Source organism: Macrotis lagotis, chromosome 1 (genome assembly GCF_037893015.1).
Source record: "Macrotis lagotis isolate mMagLag1 chromosome 1, bilby.v1.9.chrom.fasta, whole genome shotgun sequence".
Lineage (NCBI taxonomy): Eukaryota > Metazoa > Chordata > Mammalia > Peramelemorphia > Peramelidae > Macrotis > Macrotis lagotis.
This window is the reverse complement of record NC_133658.1, coordinates 129,274,377-129,292,541: the sequence shown is the minus strand read 5'-3', so window position 1 is coordinate 129,292,541 and position 18,165 is coordinate 129,274,377. Positions and strand designations below refer to the sequence as shown.

At 37.8% G+C, this 18,165-nt stretch overlaps 1 protein-coding gene across 1 annotated transcript; it reads right to left on the bottom strand.

Annotated features, from left to right (window-relative positions):
• Positions 1 to 11,395: 11,395 nt before the first annotated feature.
• PCNA (proliferating cell nuclear antigen) lies at positions 11,396 to 17,194 on the bottom strand. The gene is made up of 6 exons (XM_074207994.1): positions 16,856 to 17,194; positions 16,202 to 16,299; positions 16,046 to 16,113; positions 14,787 to 14,981; positions 12,590 to 12,713; positions 11,396 to 12,487 (listed from the first exon to the last, which is right to left on the bottom strand). Exons 1-6 carry the CDS (start codon positions 17,074 to 17,076, stop codon positions 12,408 to 12,410), a joined length of 786 nt encoding a protein of 261 aa, XP_074064095.1. The 5' UTR covers positions 17,077 to 17,194; the 3' UTR covers positions 11,396 to 12,407.
• Between the last annotated feature and the right edge of the window lie 971 nt (positions 17,195 to 18,165).

The window sequence follows — 18,165 nt, the reverse complement described above, 5'->3', positions numbered from 1 at the left end:
AAGTATAGAAATTGGTAAAAGCATGTAGACAGAAGGTTTGAGCGGGGTTGACTTTGTACACCAAAGATGGATTTTGGGAACTTTGGAAAATGATTTAAAAATCATTGTAAGAAAAGAAAAAAGTATACAACTATAAGTCTATAGGGAGATATGTGTTTATATGAGGTTGGGATGATTTAAAAATTGCATTAGATTGGTACTTTTTGCAATGTTTGGCAGTGAATTGACTGGAAAAGTAATAAACCCCATAAAGTGAAAAGTTTGATATGAAAGCAATTGCTAGGAAAATGTTAATTGTATTATGTTATTATTGATCCTATAATATGCTAATCTAAAGATACATGTAAATTGAATTAAGGGGTTTGTAAAAATGTTTAGGTTTTGATTCTGATGTTTTATGGCCCCTCCAGAGTCATGGGAGTCAGGACAGACTTGTGAGTTCTTAATCAAACTTTAGAATTACTAAACGAGGGAAGGTAATATTTCATGTATTTGGGAAAAATCTGGAGTGAGTAAGTGATGATAAACAGTAAAGGTAAAGAATTAGTACATATTACTTTGATATCTCAAATTGTGGGGAATCTCCAATTCTCAGAACATAGAATGTTCTAAATATTAAGAAATGTTGGACAGTGAGGATAGAAAGCTGTTATAAGTAAGAGCACTGAGAAGTTAGAATTGCACTGATAAAGATAAGAAAAATTTACGAACTTTTTAGGCTTTTGAAAAGATAATGATTTAAGGCTAATGTGAATATGACTTTTAGAATTTAAGAGAAGTATAAAGAAAAATTTGTAGTTATAAGAAAGAATTTTTTAGCAACAATTGGTCTTAAGAATTCTTTGTATTTTTTTTCCAAGGCAAAAGGGGTTAAGGGGCTTGCCCAAGGCCGCATAACTGGATAATTATTAAGTCTCTGAGACTGGATTTGAACCCAGGTACTCCTGACTCCAGGGCCGGTGCTTTATCCACTATGCCACCTAGCTGCCCCGAGAATTCTTTGTATTTTAAAGTTTTAGGGAGTAAAGAAAGCATATATGTGATTGAAATATGCTGTGTACAATTAGTAAACTTTGTATAAGAACAATTTAAGCTATACTTTTTGGGATTTTAAAATTGTAATAACAAATATGAATGAATTGAAGTTTCATCTATCACATTTGTAAATATTTTGTTATGAGGGAAAAAAAAACTAGAGAACACCTTGCCAGCACGGTTGTATTGGTCAAGTTCTTTTTGGCCCAGAAAATTTGTGAAAGGCTTTGTTTTTCACCACATGTTTAGGAAAGGGAATATTGATATGTGAGATCAAGGTAGCCTATTTATTATCTGTTAAAAAGAGGATATTATACATATAACTGTAACACTGTCATGGGTAATAAGTGTACATTGGGCTTTTGAAATTATTGTATAAAACTAAAATTGATAGAGGATCTTATTTTCTTTGAAAATAGAAGTGTATTTGGAAGAGATTTTATAAAGCAAAAATTCAGAAGAGTTTTGTGTGTAAAAGATAATTATAAGGTTAACTTTAAGAGAACCTGTTGTTTTATGTTGCTTTAAGAGAATGAGATATCAGCATGAAAACCTTATGTTTCATGTAAGTTAAGAATTTAATGTTTACAGTATGTCTTATCCACAAGATACCCTTTCCAATGATATTGAATAAATGTGAGAGGCTTTGGAAAATGCTTAGGAAATTACAAATTATGTAACCCTAACTAGATGACTTATCAATAAATAAGACTGAAGGGTGTTATCAAACATGTGATCTGCTTTTGGAAATATAAACTATTTTACTGTAATGATGTCAAAGCTTGAATTAATGATTGATTGCTTTAATGAGGGAAATTATCAAAGGTCATGACGTGTTGGACTTGCTCTAGATCCGTAGGTCCAGGTATAAATGTAATAATGGAAAGATTATTTTGTGAAATTTAGTTCTTAATGTGTTACACTCAGCACCTGAATTCCCAAAAATCTCCCCACCCCTGTCACCAGGTCCTGTCTGTTCTCCTTTGGAAGATTCTTTCGCTAGATCAAAAGGGGGGAATACAAGAGCAGGGAAGGTAATGAACATTCCTAGACAGAAAAATCCTGTTCTGTTTCCCCTTCCCTCTGAACCAGCCTACTCCCCCTCGAAGATTCCTTCACTGAATAAAAAGGGGAGAAGGCAGCAGGAGGATGGTGGGGAACTGGCAGAAAAATCCCTATCTCAAAAACAATAGAGGCAGTAAAAATGCCTGCAGCAGGTTTTGAGTATCTCTTGGTTTTTGTTGACACATTATCAGAATGGGTAGAAGCTAATGAAACAGCCTTAGAAATAGTTTTAAAAATTCTGAATGAGCCCCTCCCTGATTTGATCTCCTGCTAGGAATTAGGTCAGACAATGGCCCTGCCTTTACAGCTAAAATCTCTCAAGGAATACTCCAGATTCTGGGGGAACTTGGCTGCTTTTTGAATGTTTAGAAAGTAACCCTATTTAATGTGTTCTGATGACAGGGACACTCAGAGTAGATATATGTGATAAAAGTGTAAGGAAGGGAGCTGATTGTGACCCCCCCCCCATCTAAATTGTGAAGTGGATTCACTTGGAGATCTAATTAGGTAAAACAACTATTTTAGATCATGGGGCTTTTAATCAGTTTTCTTTTTATATCAGATATATGGTCAGCAAAAGGAAATGCTACTGGGTAAATGTCATGTTCTTGCAGCTAAGGAAGCCAAGATGTCAGGTGACAGGGATGTGCAGCCAAAGGGGGGGCTCCTCAGTATGGCCTGGGTTGGACCCTTTTGACTTGAGTTCCCCAAAATGACATTTGGATAATGTCTCACCTGGAAGAATAAATCTTGCTTAAGACATTTGACAATCCACACGACCTCTGCCTGGACACTGATATTCAGTACTTATATCTATAAGGAAATTTTCTTTTGATGGCCTGGATCTGTATGGCTACTAAGCAAAACAAAACAAAAAAAAGTTTTGGGTGAATTGGATCTAATAGTCAGAGATAGGTTAGGTGTGTTAGGTATGTGGCTCTGACACCTGCTAACAGCTACATGTTAAGATAGGAATTAAGTTTCTTTAATTTTTAGAAGGGATATTTAGGTAAGAAGAGGAATGGGAAATTCTTAGGATAATTACAGTTTTAAGGTCTAGCTTAAGGAAAGGAATGTGAATCAGATAAGTATATCAAGAAAAGGAAAATCAATGGTGTGTTTGGAAATATTTTGTTCCCCTTTTTTTCCTTCCCCCTCCCTTTCTCCATCCCCCCTCCCCTTCCCCTTTTAATACTTGAAAGGTTAGATGTTTTTTTAAGTTAACTGAGTATGTGTGTAAATTGACTTTAAGCCAAGTCTGATGAGAAGAGTATTCAGGTGTTTCTCATCTACTCCTTTCTGATGTTTGGGAATATTTTGAAAAATTTCATTTTGGTTAAGGATGTTTGAGCCATTATTGTAATAAGAGCAAAGGTTAAGATTATTTTATTTTTAAACCATACACTGGGTACTCTGAACTAAGATTATAGTTGAATGTATGTTATGAGTTTAAGTCAGTATAATTCTCATTGGGAGTTTGCTCATATAGTAAAACACTAATGAAAATTTATTGTGTTAAAGTGAAGTATGTGCATCAATATGGCAATAAGGCAAAATGTAAATTGTGATAAGCTCCAAAAATCTCATTGCCTTGTGATTAAAATATGTGTTTTGATCTGAATAAAATGTTAAGCAGTTTCTTTACTAGAAGACAAAGTCTCAACTAGTCACCTTGAACTGGAGAGAACTTTTTGGAACAGATTCAGAAGATGCAGAAGGACATCAGAGGTCTCCAGGAGAGAAGAGAGGAGAGACACTGGACCAGTTCATCTCTACCATTTCTCACCTATGTATACATAGTTAAGGGATCTGTTTTTGTAACCTCCCCTTGATTCTGTAAGTGTGACACCCCTACTTATACCCTTCTCCTTATGAAAAGGAGGAGAGGCAGGGTGCAGATGTTCTCCATTGAAAGAAAAGGAGGGAGACTATTGAGTGGTATATTTATACCCTTTCTAAGGAGAGTCTTATCTCTGATTTAGCTGGACTGTACAACTTAAAGAGACAAGTGAATTGAGATGTAAGGATGATACCTGGATGCTTTGTAAAGATGCTTGTAGTTCATGCTTACCCAGGTTATGAAGATGATAACTCAAGGGTTGGAGTTATTTTGAAAAAAAGTGGGGAATGAAGTACGATATCAATATTTGTGTAATCCCTGTATAGAAGGAGTCCTTGACACCTTTCTGGGTCCTGAGAAATCCTCAGAAATATAACTTTGGCTAGGCGCCTTTGGGTCTGAAAATAATCTGACAGGACCTAAATGCTTGACTCTGGGGGTCATGGATATACCATAAATTTGTCTAAGATTTACAAAGCACCCTTGTTAGCCTAATTATCTTTTTTTCCTATTAAAGATTTTATTTGTTTTACAATTTTCCCCCAATCTTACTTCCCACTCTCCATCCCCCCACAGAAAGCAATTTGCCAGTTTTTACATTGTTTCCATGGTATACATTGATCCAAATTGAGTGTGATGAGAGAAATCATATCCTTAAGGAAGAAACATAAAGTATAAGAGATAACAAGATCAGCAATAAGATATCAGTTTTTTTTTCTAAATTAAAGGAAATAGTCCTTGGACTTTGTTCAAACTCCATGGTTCTTTATCTAGAGATAGATGATATTCTCCATTGCAGACAGCCCCAAATTGTCTCTGATTGTTGCACTGATGGAATGAGCAAGTCCATCAAGGTTAATCATCATCCCTATATTGCTGTTAGGGTATACAGTGTTTTTCTAATTCTGCTCATCTTACTCAGCATCAGTTCATGCAAATTCCTCCCATCTTCCCTGAATTCCCATCCCTCCTGGTTTCTAATAGAACAATAGTGTTCCATGACATACATATAACACAGTTTGCTAAGCCATTCCCCACTTGAAGGTCATTTACTTGATTTCCAATTCTTTGCCACCACAAACAGTAGCCTAATTATCTTGTTGTATCCATAAAATTCCTGCTTCCTCCCAGGACTGCCTCCCATTCCCCAGATGTGGCTGGAACCATAAGATAGTAAATTTCACTCCCTCAAACCTGTGAGAAGCCTGTGAATATATGACTCCCTCTGTCTCAGGTAACATGTTCAGACATAACAGAGACCCTGACCTTTCCCACTCTGTCTAGTCCCCTATCTATACTGAACCATATGTTTACATATGTTTGCAGTAGTATGACAAGAAAATACATCTAACTTCTGTCTTTGCTTCTGTATCCTGCTTGCTCTCAGTACCCCCCCCAAAAAAAAAACACTATAAAAACCCTATCTCTTGAAAACTCAGGGACAGTCTCATTTGGGTACTCTTCATCCCCAGGCAGTCCCTGGGAAATTAAAGATCTCCAAATTTATCAAATTTTGGTCTCCATCTAGCTCTTTGGTTTTAGCACTGGGAGGGACCTTAAAACGGAACACAGGATGTCAGAACTGAAAGGAGACTTAACAGAACAAAGTAAAACCCATGGAGCCAAGAGTAGAAGGAAAGCAGAAAATGGAAATTTTTTTATAGTTTCTTGACTAAGGTCTCAAATATATAGAGAACTTTGTAAAATTTATAAGAATATGAATCATTCCCCAATTGATAAATGGTCAAACAATATGAACAGGTAGTTTTTGGAAAAAGAAATCAAAGCTACATATAGTTATCTGAAAAACGCTCTAAACAATTAAAGAAATGCAAATCAGAACAATTTTGAGATATTGTCTTGCCTATTAGAATGACTACAATGGTCAATGAGGGAAATGACAAATGTTGGAGAATTGGACAAATGTTGGAAAAATTGGGACACTAATATAATGTTGGCAGAACCCTATTTTGAAGAGCAATCTGGAATAATGCCCAGAGAATTATAAAGCAGTTTATCTCCTTTTTCTAAGTAATACCACTATTAAGTCTGTTACCCAAGGTAATCAGGGAAAAGGTAAAAGAAACTATATATTCTAAAAGATTTATAAAACAAAATGGCTAGAAATTGAAGGGATGTCCATCAATTGAGGAATGACTGAACAAGTTGTGGCATAGGGTTGTGATAAAACACTACTGTGGTGTAAGAAACAATCAGTTTGATTTTTGAAAAACATGCAAAGACTTGCATGAAATAATGAAGAGTGAAGTGAGAAAAAAACCAAACTATATACAGTAACAGCCATACTGCTTAAGGAGTAACTATGAATGACTAAACCATTCTGAACAAGATAAATCAGCTACAGAGGATCTTCAAAGGAAGATGCTAGTCACCTCCAGAGAAAGAACGGCAGTATGTATTATATGGTTTCACATATATATCCTAAGGTCAGCTAGGTGGTCCAGTGGATAGAGCATTGGCCTTGGAATAAGGACAGGAGTTTGATTCCAGTCTCAGACACTTGACTCTTAGCTGTGTGACCTTGGACAAGTCATTTAATTAACCCTGATTGTCTGGCATCCAGGGCCATCTCCGGTTATCCAGATCCATATCTGGCCACTGGACCAGGTGACTCTGGAGGAGGAAGTGAAACTGGTGAGCCCTTCTCACTCAAATCCAATACACATGCTTGTCATGGTATCACCTCCTGATGTTGTAGTCTTCTTTGAAAATGAAGGACAAACATTATTATATATCCTTGTCAAATGTTAGCCTTCTCTAGTGCAGGGTTGGAGGGAACAGAGACAGCTCGAATCTCAAAACTGTAACAATAAATAAATAATTTTTAAAGGAAAAAAGAAAATAGAATATTAGAGCTTAAAAGACCTTTAAAACACAAAAATGACTGCCAGCAAAGAGTGGGGCCTAGACCAGGTTAAAATGTAATTGAGAAATATTTAACAAAATAAAAATAAAATACAATGCAGATAATAAGTGCCGATTTGTGATTTTCTAAGTCCGTTTTAGCCTCCAGGGATCCATTTCTATTTTATTTTAACTTTTTAGAGCATAAGATATTAGAGCTGGGAAGCTCTTCTGAACATGGAACAAGAATGATATGGTTAGAAAAGGTTCTACAGATCACCTAGTACAACTCCATAATTTTACATTGAAGGTTGCAAATTCTGCCCTTGACCATCTGGTCCATCTTTACCTGAGAAAGATAAGATGATGTAGAGGAGAGAACCATGGACAGAGAAGTAGGAAGTCTTGGATTCAAGTCTTAGTTCTTATATAGACCTGGGTAAATCATTCACCTTCTCTGAGTCTGTTACTTTCAATTAAAAGAAAGGAACTATTTGTCCTCAAAGGTTCTTCATAACCTGAAGACAAGACATACTATTTCAAAATGTTGGGGAGCAGAAGATCCTTGCATTTGTCATTTGATATTCTTGCCTTTGCATCACCTGGAAGTATCCTCATCTCATGCATAGGTGGCTCAGTGGATGGAACCCTGGGCCTGGAGTCAGGAAGACTCATCTTCCCAAGTTCAAATTCAGCCTTGAATTTAATAGCTGTGTAACTCTGATAAAGTCACGTAACTCATGTTTGCTTCAGTTCATCTGTAAAATGATGTGGAGAAGGAAATGGCGAATCACTCTAGTATTTTTGCCAAGAAAACCCCAAATCAATCATGAAGAACCAAACACAACTGGAAAAACAACTGAACAAATTTAGTGTAATGTACTTTGTAAGGGAATTAGGAAGTGTTTTATGAATCAAGAAGAAAATGTGTCAATAAAAAGCCAGTTTTGAACATGGAACCCCGAAATTAAATGACTAAGGTAGTATTTGAAGAGTTTTGGCTTTTCAGCACTGAACCTCTCAATTAACAGTATCCAATGGAATATAATAAGGGCTAGAGGAAAGCAAGTTTTGTGAAAGGTGAATATTAACCTTGGGGCTGGTGGAACTTCTGCTTTCATCCATCTCTTCCTAGCCTCCCAGACACAAAAACAGGCAGATTTATAGCAACTAGTAAACTATCAGATTAAGTGACAGCAAAGTAGTAGAAGAACACTGGACTCATATCCAAAATAAAATTCATACTTTGCCTTTGGCCATGTGATCCAGTCACTTAACCTAAGCCTCATCTTTAAAATGGGATAATTTTACATACCCCAAAAGGTTGAGGTAAACGTATTATAAAGCTTAAATTGTTATATAAGGGTTCTATTTCAAGATCCTGGATTTCAGTTATTCTCCCTCAATGCTATAATTTAATTGATGGTTTTAAGAGAGTGGCTGTAGGAAAAATTATTCAATGGGTAGTCAACCTGGAGATGAGCCTGCTGTAATTAAGTGGGTCATCAGTCAGTTAAGACTTCGACCCATATTTGGAACCTTTCCAGTAGCTTGGACTCTGTTGGTATAACCTTTAAAGACTCAGGTCATCTTGAATCAAGATGGGGTACTTATGACAAGCATGTGTATTGGATCTGAGTGGGGGGGGGTCACCAGTTTCACTTCCTCCTCCCATTTGGAGACATAGGGATAATACTGTATGTACCTCTTCCTCATCCTAAAACATTTTATCTTGCACCCAGAAGTCAGGGCTATGAAATATCACCTAGTAGTTAAAAAAGAATCTTAGGAAATGCAACAATTCTATTCTTAGATACGAATGTGAACTAGGAATGAATGGACCTAAATTAGCTAAGGTATGCCAGTAACTAGAGAAAAATTAATTTTCCCTCTGCTGCCAGAATCCATACACTGGAGTAGGAGGCCTACTAAGAATGAGAACCTGGAGTAATCTGTGACTCTTCCCTTCATTTCTTAGAATCCTTGCATTTCTGCCAAAATTTGACTCAAACAGCATCTTTTTGTTTACTGCTACTTCCACCTTCTCTCCATCAAAATAAACTTGTCTTATTTTGTAATATTTTTATATAGTAAGTTCCTGGAGGGTAGCAGCCCCAGTATCTGACCCATAGTAGGTGATTAATAAAAGCTCATTGATTCCCCTCTTTGCCAACAATCAGTTGGCAATTAGCTCTACCTCCATACTTCCTCAAAATTTTCTACTTAAATCACCCACCTTAAGGTCAGATAACCCATATTATAGTTTGGGGAAGAGTTAACGTAGAATTTGATTGTTGAAATCTTTTTTAGTTTTTGCAAGGCAATGGGGTTAAGTGGCTTGCCCAAGGCCACATGGCTAGGTAATTATTAAGTGTCTGAGGCTGGATTAGAACTCAGGTACTCCTGACTCCAAGGACAGTACTCTATCCACTGTGCCACCTAGCCACCCAGATTGTTGAAATCTTAATGGGGACAAGTCAGGTCCACACCCCTTCCTTACTAACAAAGTATAAAATACTAAAATCTAGTTTTGCTTGTCAAACAGTATAAACTTAAAAAAGATATATTTTTAAATTATTTTATATAAATTTTACATTTATAAGATTTTTTCAAAACAGGGCTCCCTAGACTGGTGGATCAAAGAAAGTATAGGGTAGGGAGTAGGGCAGACTTCCAGATTAAGAATTCTTTCTATAGTGCACCTATATGGATTTTAGACAAGCACTGAGTTTCATATTATCCTCAAAGAAAACATGAATACAATAGTCCCTTTAGATGGAAGTGGAGTAACATCTTATTTCAGAAGTCATCCTAATGTTGACTTGAATCTCTAGTGGAGTACTCTAGGAATTTATGGTTGGACTTCATTTAAATCAACAAACTATTTTTAGATGACACAAAGTCAATATACTAGAATATGTTGAATCTAGTAAAATGAAATTTAATAGGGTTCAATGTGATTTTGTTAATGAATGAGTATAAGATGGAAGATAGATGACGACAGCAGTTTGAAAAAGTTGAATCTGATAAACAGTGCAACTCTGTGATAAAATGGACAGAAAAGCTAATGGAATGTTGATATATATATATATATATATATATATATATATATATATGCTTTTCTGTCCATCTTACCACACTATGAACATGGTGTGTACAAAATTCTGCTGCTTCATGTCCTGGTCAGACCATGTCTTGGTCTCTCATTTCTCACCCAGATGCCAATGTTGGGATTTCTCTACCATGTCCTGCAGAGTTCATTATAGGGAAACCCTCCTCACCCTCAGTATTCTACCTCATCACTACCTTTAATTCCTCAGTTGGAGGATGAATTTAAAAATCTCAGCTAAGGGGTGGCTAGGTGGTACAGTGGATAGAGCACCAGCCCTGGAGTCAGGAGGACCCAGTCCAAATCCAGCCTCAGACATTTGATATATTTGCCTGTGTGGCCTTGGGCAAGCCACTTAACCCCATTGCCTTGCCAAAAACAAAAACAAACAAAAAAAAACCCTTAAATAAAAATCTCGGCTAAGAACAAGTCATCTCTTAATTGGCTACACTCCTTAGGGCCTTCAATGACTTCACCACATCCCTGCTTCAGGAACCTTTTTTATTTTTAAGTTCCTTTAGGGTATTTGTATCCTTAGAACTTTATACCAGACTTGGTCCAAAAATTTGACTCAGGAATAGAACACAAAAATTAAGAACATTCCAAACACAGCAGACTTGGGATTTCAACCCAGGTCCTGATTCTGAACTCCGTTCTTTCTAATTGCTCTACAATGCTCCAAAATTTTATGTCCTAGAGACAGGAGGGTCTTTAGTTACTGAAATTGTTTCTTCCATTTTTTTGGCAAGGCAATGGAGTTAAGTGACTTGCCCAGTCACACAGCTAGGCAAATAAGTGTCAGGCTGAATTTGAACTTACTATCCACTGCACCACCTAGCTGCCCCCCAAATTCTTTTTCTATGGAACCTAGCCATCTACATAGACCAACTCTTTAAGACACTTTCTCCAATACAGAGAAAATTGCTGTTGAATGAACTACATGCAATTTACATTTCATCTTTTCTCAATCAGACCACCTACCCACTATTAAGGTGGAACAGTTCTTTGCATTTTTGTTGGAAGTTTCTAAGACAAACGAATTCTATTTAAGAGCTAACTAAATTTACTCTTAATTGTAATATAACTTTTTTAATAGCCTGGACTTCTACACTTGTAATGAGATTAAATGTTATGCTTTCAGTGTTTTGGAATTCATTATTGACCTAAATTTTTATTTGACAAGAGGGAAAGGCCTCTGATTTTAATTCTCTAGAATTTACCTAGAGTTCAGGTAAATGGAGATAATAAGATCCTATGGAACAGTAAACTCATCAAAGATTGACTTTAGCTCTAAGTAAGCCTGAAAACAATAAACATTTTTCTGGTTACTTTATAACTGATTAGATCAATCCAAAAATATAACAGATATCCTATTATGAAAGTATTTTTAAAATGATTTGAGAATTCATGATTAAGAGGCTTACTTTTAATCCATACAATATATATCAAAGGTCACATCCATTACAAGAAATCAGCACAAAAATAAATTTATTTATGCAAGTTGAAATTAGAAATATTAGCTGTTAAGAACTAAGGACATTCTCAAATTGGAAACATGTAAAAGACAAAAAACAATATCTTTTTGTCCTGTAGTCCTAGATCTAGAAGCAGAAGGGATCTTAAAGAGATCTTCAGTCATCTAGCCCAACTCCTTACCTTTATGGATAAGGAAAGAAGCCCACAGAGTTTAAGTGACTTTACATAGTGAATAGCAGATCAGGAAATGGAACTGACTAATCTCAATTCATTACTGCACCTTATTATTCCATGACTTAAGTTCTAATTCCTTGATTCTTATGGCCAAAGCTAAATGCTACTGAAGATGGGTGTTGTTCTATTTGGTTATGAATAAAAGCATACAGGATTAACTCCCTTCCCACCTGCCTAAGTCTGTAAACCATAGAAATGTACAGAACTTTAAAAAGCTTCTCAGTCATCACTCTATGTAAACATTTATGTAAAAACATCACACTCAGAACTAATATTTGAAATATCCTTTTATTGCTATTTCTGCAATGCTTTGTTTTCAATATCTCCAGGGCAAAAAATAAAAATATTGGCAAGTAATTTTACATTAACAGCTATAGTTGAAAATCCACGAAGATCTTTACAGCAGTGTCCTGTTTGAAGGCACTGCTCTGTGAAGAGTTCAATTCCTATATGTAAGGTTATTTAAAGTGAAGATCCTTGTTCTGTTAGAAATTACAAAAAGAGTTTGTTGGTATAAAAACATCTAAAATAGACTTTCTAAATAAGGCATGGTCTAGGATAATAGTATCAAGATACAACTTTGGACTTTTTAAAACAAATTTTATGTGGAAAGAAGTACTATATTTACAAAAAGTTATCTACACATATTAATTATGTACCTAGAGGTACAAATTGAAAGTTAAGACTGAAAAGACTTAACAGTTAAACAATATTATTGAATATCTCAAAACCAGTTCTCTTTTCAAGAGCTTTTTTCCCTTTATCTTCTTAGAAATGAAATGTTTAAGATCCTCCTTCATCCTCAATCTTGGGAGCCAGGTAATATTTTAAATGTCCCATATCTGCAATCTTATATTCTACAACTAAAAAAAAAATGGGAAAAAAAAAAGATGGTTATTATTTGGAAGCATTAAGGTACATTGTATAAGTCTATTGATTGAAGATGAAGTAATTTATTATCTTACCAAGTGGTACATCTGCAGACATACTGAGTGTTACTGTAGGAGAAAGTGGAGTGGCTTTGGTAAAGAAATTCAGGTATCGAAGTGCAAAGGTTAACTGAACCGGCTCATTCATTTCTATTGTAACCTAAAGGAATAGAGAAATTTTAGAAATAAATCTGTTTTGATGTTACAATACATTCAATCAGATTATTGACTAGCTACTTTTCTTTGAGCAATTCTTTAAGATTTCACATTATAAGACAGGCTGAATTTTTGTGGTAAAGAAAAAGATGTAGTGATTCTTTTATAGCTCTTTGAAAAAGCACACTGTTAGTATGCTGATTTTCCTACAACCCTCCAAGTAAGAGTCCCATCCAATTTGCTGGATATGAAAGTTGAGCCTGATAGCTATTTTGATTTGCAATTCTTGTAGGAAATTTGGATAATTTTTCATATGATCTTTTATAATTTATGAGAACTATTTGCTTATATCCTTTAACTACCTATAACTTATATACATCTAGGATATCAGATCCTATTAGCGATGTGATAAAACATTATTCCTTAGTCAACTTCCCTTTTTACCTTACTAGCATTAAGTTTGTTCATGTAAAAAAAACTCTTCAAATTTTATGTGAACAAAATTATGCTTTATGTTTTTAATCGCCTCAAACCCTTGTTTGGCTAAGAACATTTCATGGATACAAAATGAATTAAAGACAACCAGGAAAACAATATTCACAAAGACAATAATGTAAACATGAAAGAAGAGCAGAGAAATTCAGAATGGTTACTGTGAAATTAGATAGCTTCAAAGAGATAAGTAAAGGCCTCTCTCTCCTTTGCAAAGATAAGAATTATACTGTGGATGTGCAACACTATAGATAACACCAAACTTGATTAAATTAGAATGGTTTAGACTCATTGGTCTTTTTCTCTTATTGGCTATAAGGGATGACTTAGTAGGAATGGATAAATATTATATTGGAAAATGAAGGTTACTAAAAAACAAGATAATAATAGCCAAAGCATTATATTTGGCAGTATAGGTATTATACTACAGTGGCAGTCCTTATAAATTGTACAAGGATTTGAATGATTTGGGGACTCTTGTTCATTTCCTCAACTTAAAAAAATACATTTTGTTGAAATTTTTTGAAATCTATTGTCTGTTTTAATGCGTAGAGTATAAAGTAGAATTAGGTATCTAAATGATAGACTGAGCATCTATATGAAAAGCAATGTCCTAGATGCTTATATTAATACAAAATACTATAGGATATAGATTTGTACTTAAGGAACTTAAAATCTTGTGGAATGTGGTCAATTTTATGAGTTGTAATCACAAACTACACTGAATCCAAGGTAAGTAGAAGAGTGTTATTTAAAGTATACTGAAGACAAACCAGAGGATCTGATTCTCATAAACTAGCCAAACTATTAAACTTGACATTAGACAAATATCTTGATAAGTTTTAGTCTCTTCATGTATAAATAAGGGTGCTGGTTCCAACCAAATGCAATAATTCTATGTAACTTACCATTACCTGGATTCCACAATGAGCTTTAGCAACTAAAAAATTCCAATTATCTGACTTTATAAACACCCCTTCCTTTCAGAAAATGATATAGATGGAGGTCAGAATGAATTGTAGACAAGGAATTCTGCCTCTAATTCATTTCAAGATGAGTCTCAAAACTAGTTGCAGGGTGGCTAGGTGGCGCAGTGGATAAAGCACCGGCCTAAGAGTCAGGAGTACCTGGGTTCAAATGCGGTCTCTGACACTTAATAATTACCTAGCTGTTGTGGCCTTGGGCAAGCCACTTAACCCCATTTTGCCTCGCAAAAACCTAAAAACAAAAACAAAACAACAAAAAAACTAGTTGGTCAGTCTCTTCCTGTCTGACCTCAGACAAATCTCTTAAGCTTGGCTTGTTTTTATAGTTGCAAAAACAAGAAGATTATTAGCCTGAATGATCTGTAAAGTTCTTTTCAACTGCAAATCTATTATCTTTTTTACAAATTTCATTATCCCAAAGTAAAACTGGAAAATACAAAGACAAAATAAGTCTCTATCAATGACTCATTTAAATGGAATATATTCATTTGATATTTAGAATTTCAATCTATTGTTTTAGAACAAACAAGGTTATTTTGTTTCAACAATATCATTAATTCATTGCACTTAAATATCCTCAAGGTCTAACTTTGACTTACAGCTTCCTCCTCTTTGTCAACATTACTTGTCTGTGAAAGTTTTACATTTCCACTTCCCAATTCTCCACTGGCAGAAAACTTTACACCATCTTTTGCACAGGAAATTACAACAGCATCTCCAATATGACTGAGATCCCGACAGATTCGTGCAAATTCACCAGAAGGCATTTTCACTACACAACTGTATTCTTGCTCCTGTAATATAAAATTTTGAATATTTAGGAGTTTTAATGGTTTAGATTTCATATATATATATACACATACACACACACACATATATCTTAGTTATTAAAAAATAACTACAAAGTTGTATTCTTCTGAGTATCTACTCCAAAAAGATAATTTTAAGTCATAATTAATTTATTTAGCTAATGGTTTAAAGCTTAAGAGTACAACTGTTTTTCAAGCAATATTTTATGTGAAAGAAAATAAGTGAAAAGCACATTTAATACTATTTTAAATAATAATTATGAACAGCCAAATTGTCTTTCTTGAATGTATTCGGAATGACCAAGAGCTTCAATTCCAGTTACCTTACTTAAATACTAGGTTATCAACATTAACAGTTTTAAGAGATGCATGAAGGTGCATAGAAAAGCTTATAGACAACTATGTAATTTACCTAACTTGCCTTCCAAAAACAAATAAATTATTTTTATATTAGAGAATTTGATATTCAGTCATTGTTATACTGATGTAGATAACAACCCCCCCCCCGTACTAGGAAAATACTTATAAACTTATTAATAAAAATTAGTTACTAATATTATAGCAGAAAAAAGATCTGATGAGGGAAGTTAAGAGAGCAGGTTACCTAGTGATGGAAATTAACTTGGATTTTGGAGACAAGACCAGATGCTCAAACCTTAACAGTTAATTACTAACTGGTGTAATGCTCAAGGCACCATTTAACCTTTGCTGTATTATGGTAGGATGCCACGACCCTTAAGGTGGCTTCTAGCTTTAAATCCTAACTGCATTTTTTTAGCTGTTACTAGGCATTAATAATCCAAACACAGGAAATAAATTTATGTTCTGATTTTAAACCCTTATCTTAACCCCGTACTAAGTAGTGCACATTAAATTAAAAGGAATGCTCCTTTATCGAAAATGATTTTTTTTCCCTCTTGCCAAACATCTTCTTTACCTAATAGACCTTCAAATATGTTAAGTATTTCCAACTGGCTCTGGTCATGTTATTTGGCATATTTTACTTCAGTATTCTAATTAGATACATAGTGAGAAACTTTGATACTTACTGGAATTCCAAGTTGTTCAACGTCTAAATCCATTAATTTCATCTCATAGTCTGAAACTTTTTCCTGATCTAGAAATAAAACATAATACGTCGGTTTATATTTTCATCGATCAGGGGCTGATTTTATAAGTGGGCAGTGAATGTACCGACAACTTACTTGGTGCCTCGAATATTAGTGCAAGTGTGTCTGCGTTGTCTTCGGCCCTGAGGGTAATGATATCTTCGTTGCTGGCACATTTTAGTATTTTGGACATGCTAGAAGGTGGAGAACAATAAATAAATCAAGATGCCTCTCTAAGGGCCCCTCGGGGCAGGCGCTTGTATCTGCGTGGCTCTCCGCATCAGTGGAGTCGCCGGGTGACAGGAGACAGAGCCGCCCTCCGGGGCCCGGGGGTCCCGGGGGTCCCGGGGCCTTGGTGGCGGGGAGCACGCCCGCGCGGGCCCCAGGGCCTTCCCCCGGAGGCCGGCATGCTGCTTCTCCAGCGTCGCTCCCGGGGCCTTCCCGCCGGGGCCTTCCCGCCACAGCCTCCCGGGCCGCATTGTGAGCTTGGCGCCCAAATGACGTTGGGCGGGAGGCGGCCGGGGCGCGCTTCCCCGGCCCCAAACCGCGCGCTTCGGCCTGGTCCCGCCCCGCGCGGCCCCCGCGACCAATGCGGTGCGTCCGGGCCTCTCGTCCCGCCCCGCCCCCCCCGGCCGCCGCCGCTACCCCCGCTCGGTCGCGCTCCCCGCCAAGAACTTCGGGGAAAGCTGGGGGGGGCGGGGAAGAAGACCTCGCCCCCCCCAAGTCCAAGTTCGCGCCCGGCCCGCGTACCTGGTGAGGTTAACGCCCATGGCCAGGTTGCGGTCGCAGCGGTAGGTGTCGAAGCCCTCCGAGCGCAGCGTGAGCTGCACCAGGGAGATGTGCGACGAGTCCATGCTCTGCAGGTTCACCCCGCCCGAGCTGATGTCCCAGCAGGCCTCGTTGATGAAGTCTTTCAGCGCTTCCAGCACCTTCTTGAGGATGGAGCCCTGCACTAGCCTGGCCTCGAACATGGTGGCGAACAAGGAGCCGGAGCAGAGACGAGGGAGGACGCGGCCGGCCTGGGCTCGAGGGGAAGACGGCGGCCGGAGCTGCGCACGCGACAGCCGCCTCCAGCCCAATGGGGCTCCGCGTCTCCGGCTCGCGCTCTCGCCGACCGGTCGCCGTGACGTCACGGCGTCACGGCCCGCCTCCTCCGCGGCGCCGCTGGCGCTCTGCCGGCCAATCCCATCGCCAAGGCTTCGCCGGGGAGCCAATCAGAGGGGGCGAGCTTGCCCCGCCTCCCGCCGTTGCCCGGGCTTGCCCAGATCCTCCTCCTCCGGCTCGATCTTTGTGGATCGATGGGGGCCGTGTGGGAATCCTCCCGGGCGAGGCGCCTTTTCCCTCGGAGAGGGCCCCGGCAGATCTTCATTTCATCCCTTCGATCGACGGATGAGGCCACTGCGGCCCCCGCTCCGGGCCAAGGCCAGGGGCTCCCGTCGCCGCCTCCAATTGCGTTGGGATTAAAAAGCCCGTCCGAAGTTGGCGTGATCTTGGCACCCGGGAAGCACTGGATGAGTGCCGCTAACTTCGCGCCCGGCGAGTGGGCGGCAAACGTCTCCCGCAGCTCACCTGCCGCCCGGGCCGCGCTTGTTAGAGATGCATCCCTTCACTCGCTCGGCAGTTATTAGTACATCCAACACCTCCTTTTTAATGACTCTGTGTGTTTTGGCCAATTTGTGGACGGGTGGCTTTGCCCATAACCACTCTGTTCTTGGTGAGTTGTTCCCAGCTGTCGGTTGAAAATGTTGTATCGAGTGAGGAAGGTCCTTTACATTAGTGAGCCCCCCCCCTTTGATATAAAGAAGTGGAAGCCAAGAGAGAGTCAATGACTATTCCTAAGTAAAAGAAAAACTCAGAGGCAAAGAGAGTCTGTTTTCAATATTCTCCAGTGTCTTCTCTCTCCATACCCAAGTTCTCAACCTAGGGTATTTTGACTCTTAGGGATTACAAGGGAAAGGAGTTTATTTGGTAAATAACTAACTCTTATCCTTTTGAAATATTCCTAAAGGAGTGTTAGTGGGGGGGGGATTATCATTAGAGAGAAAATAACATTTCTAAAT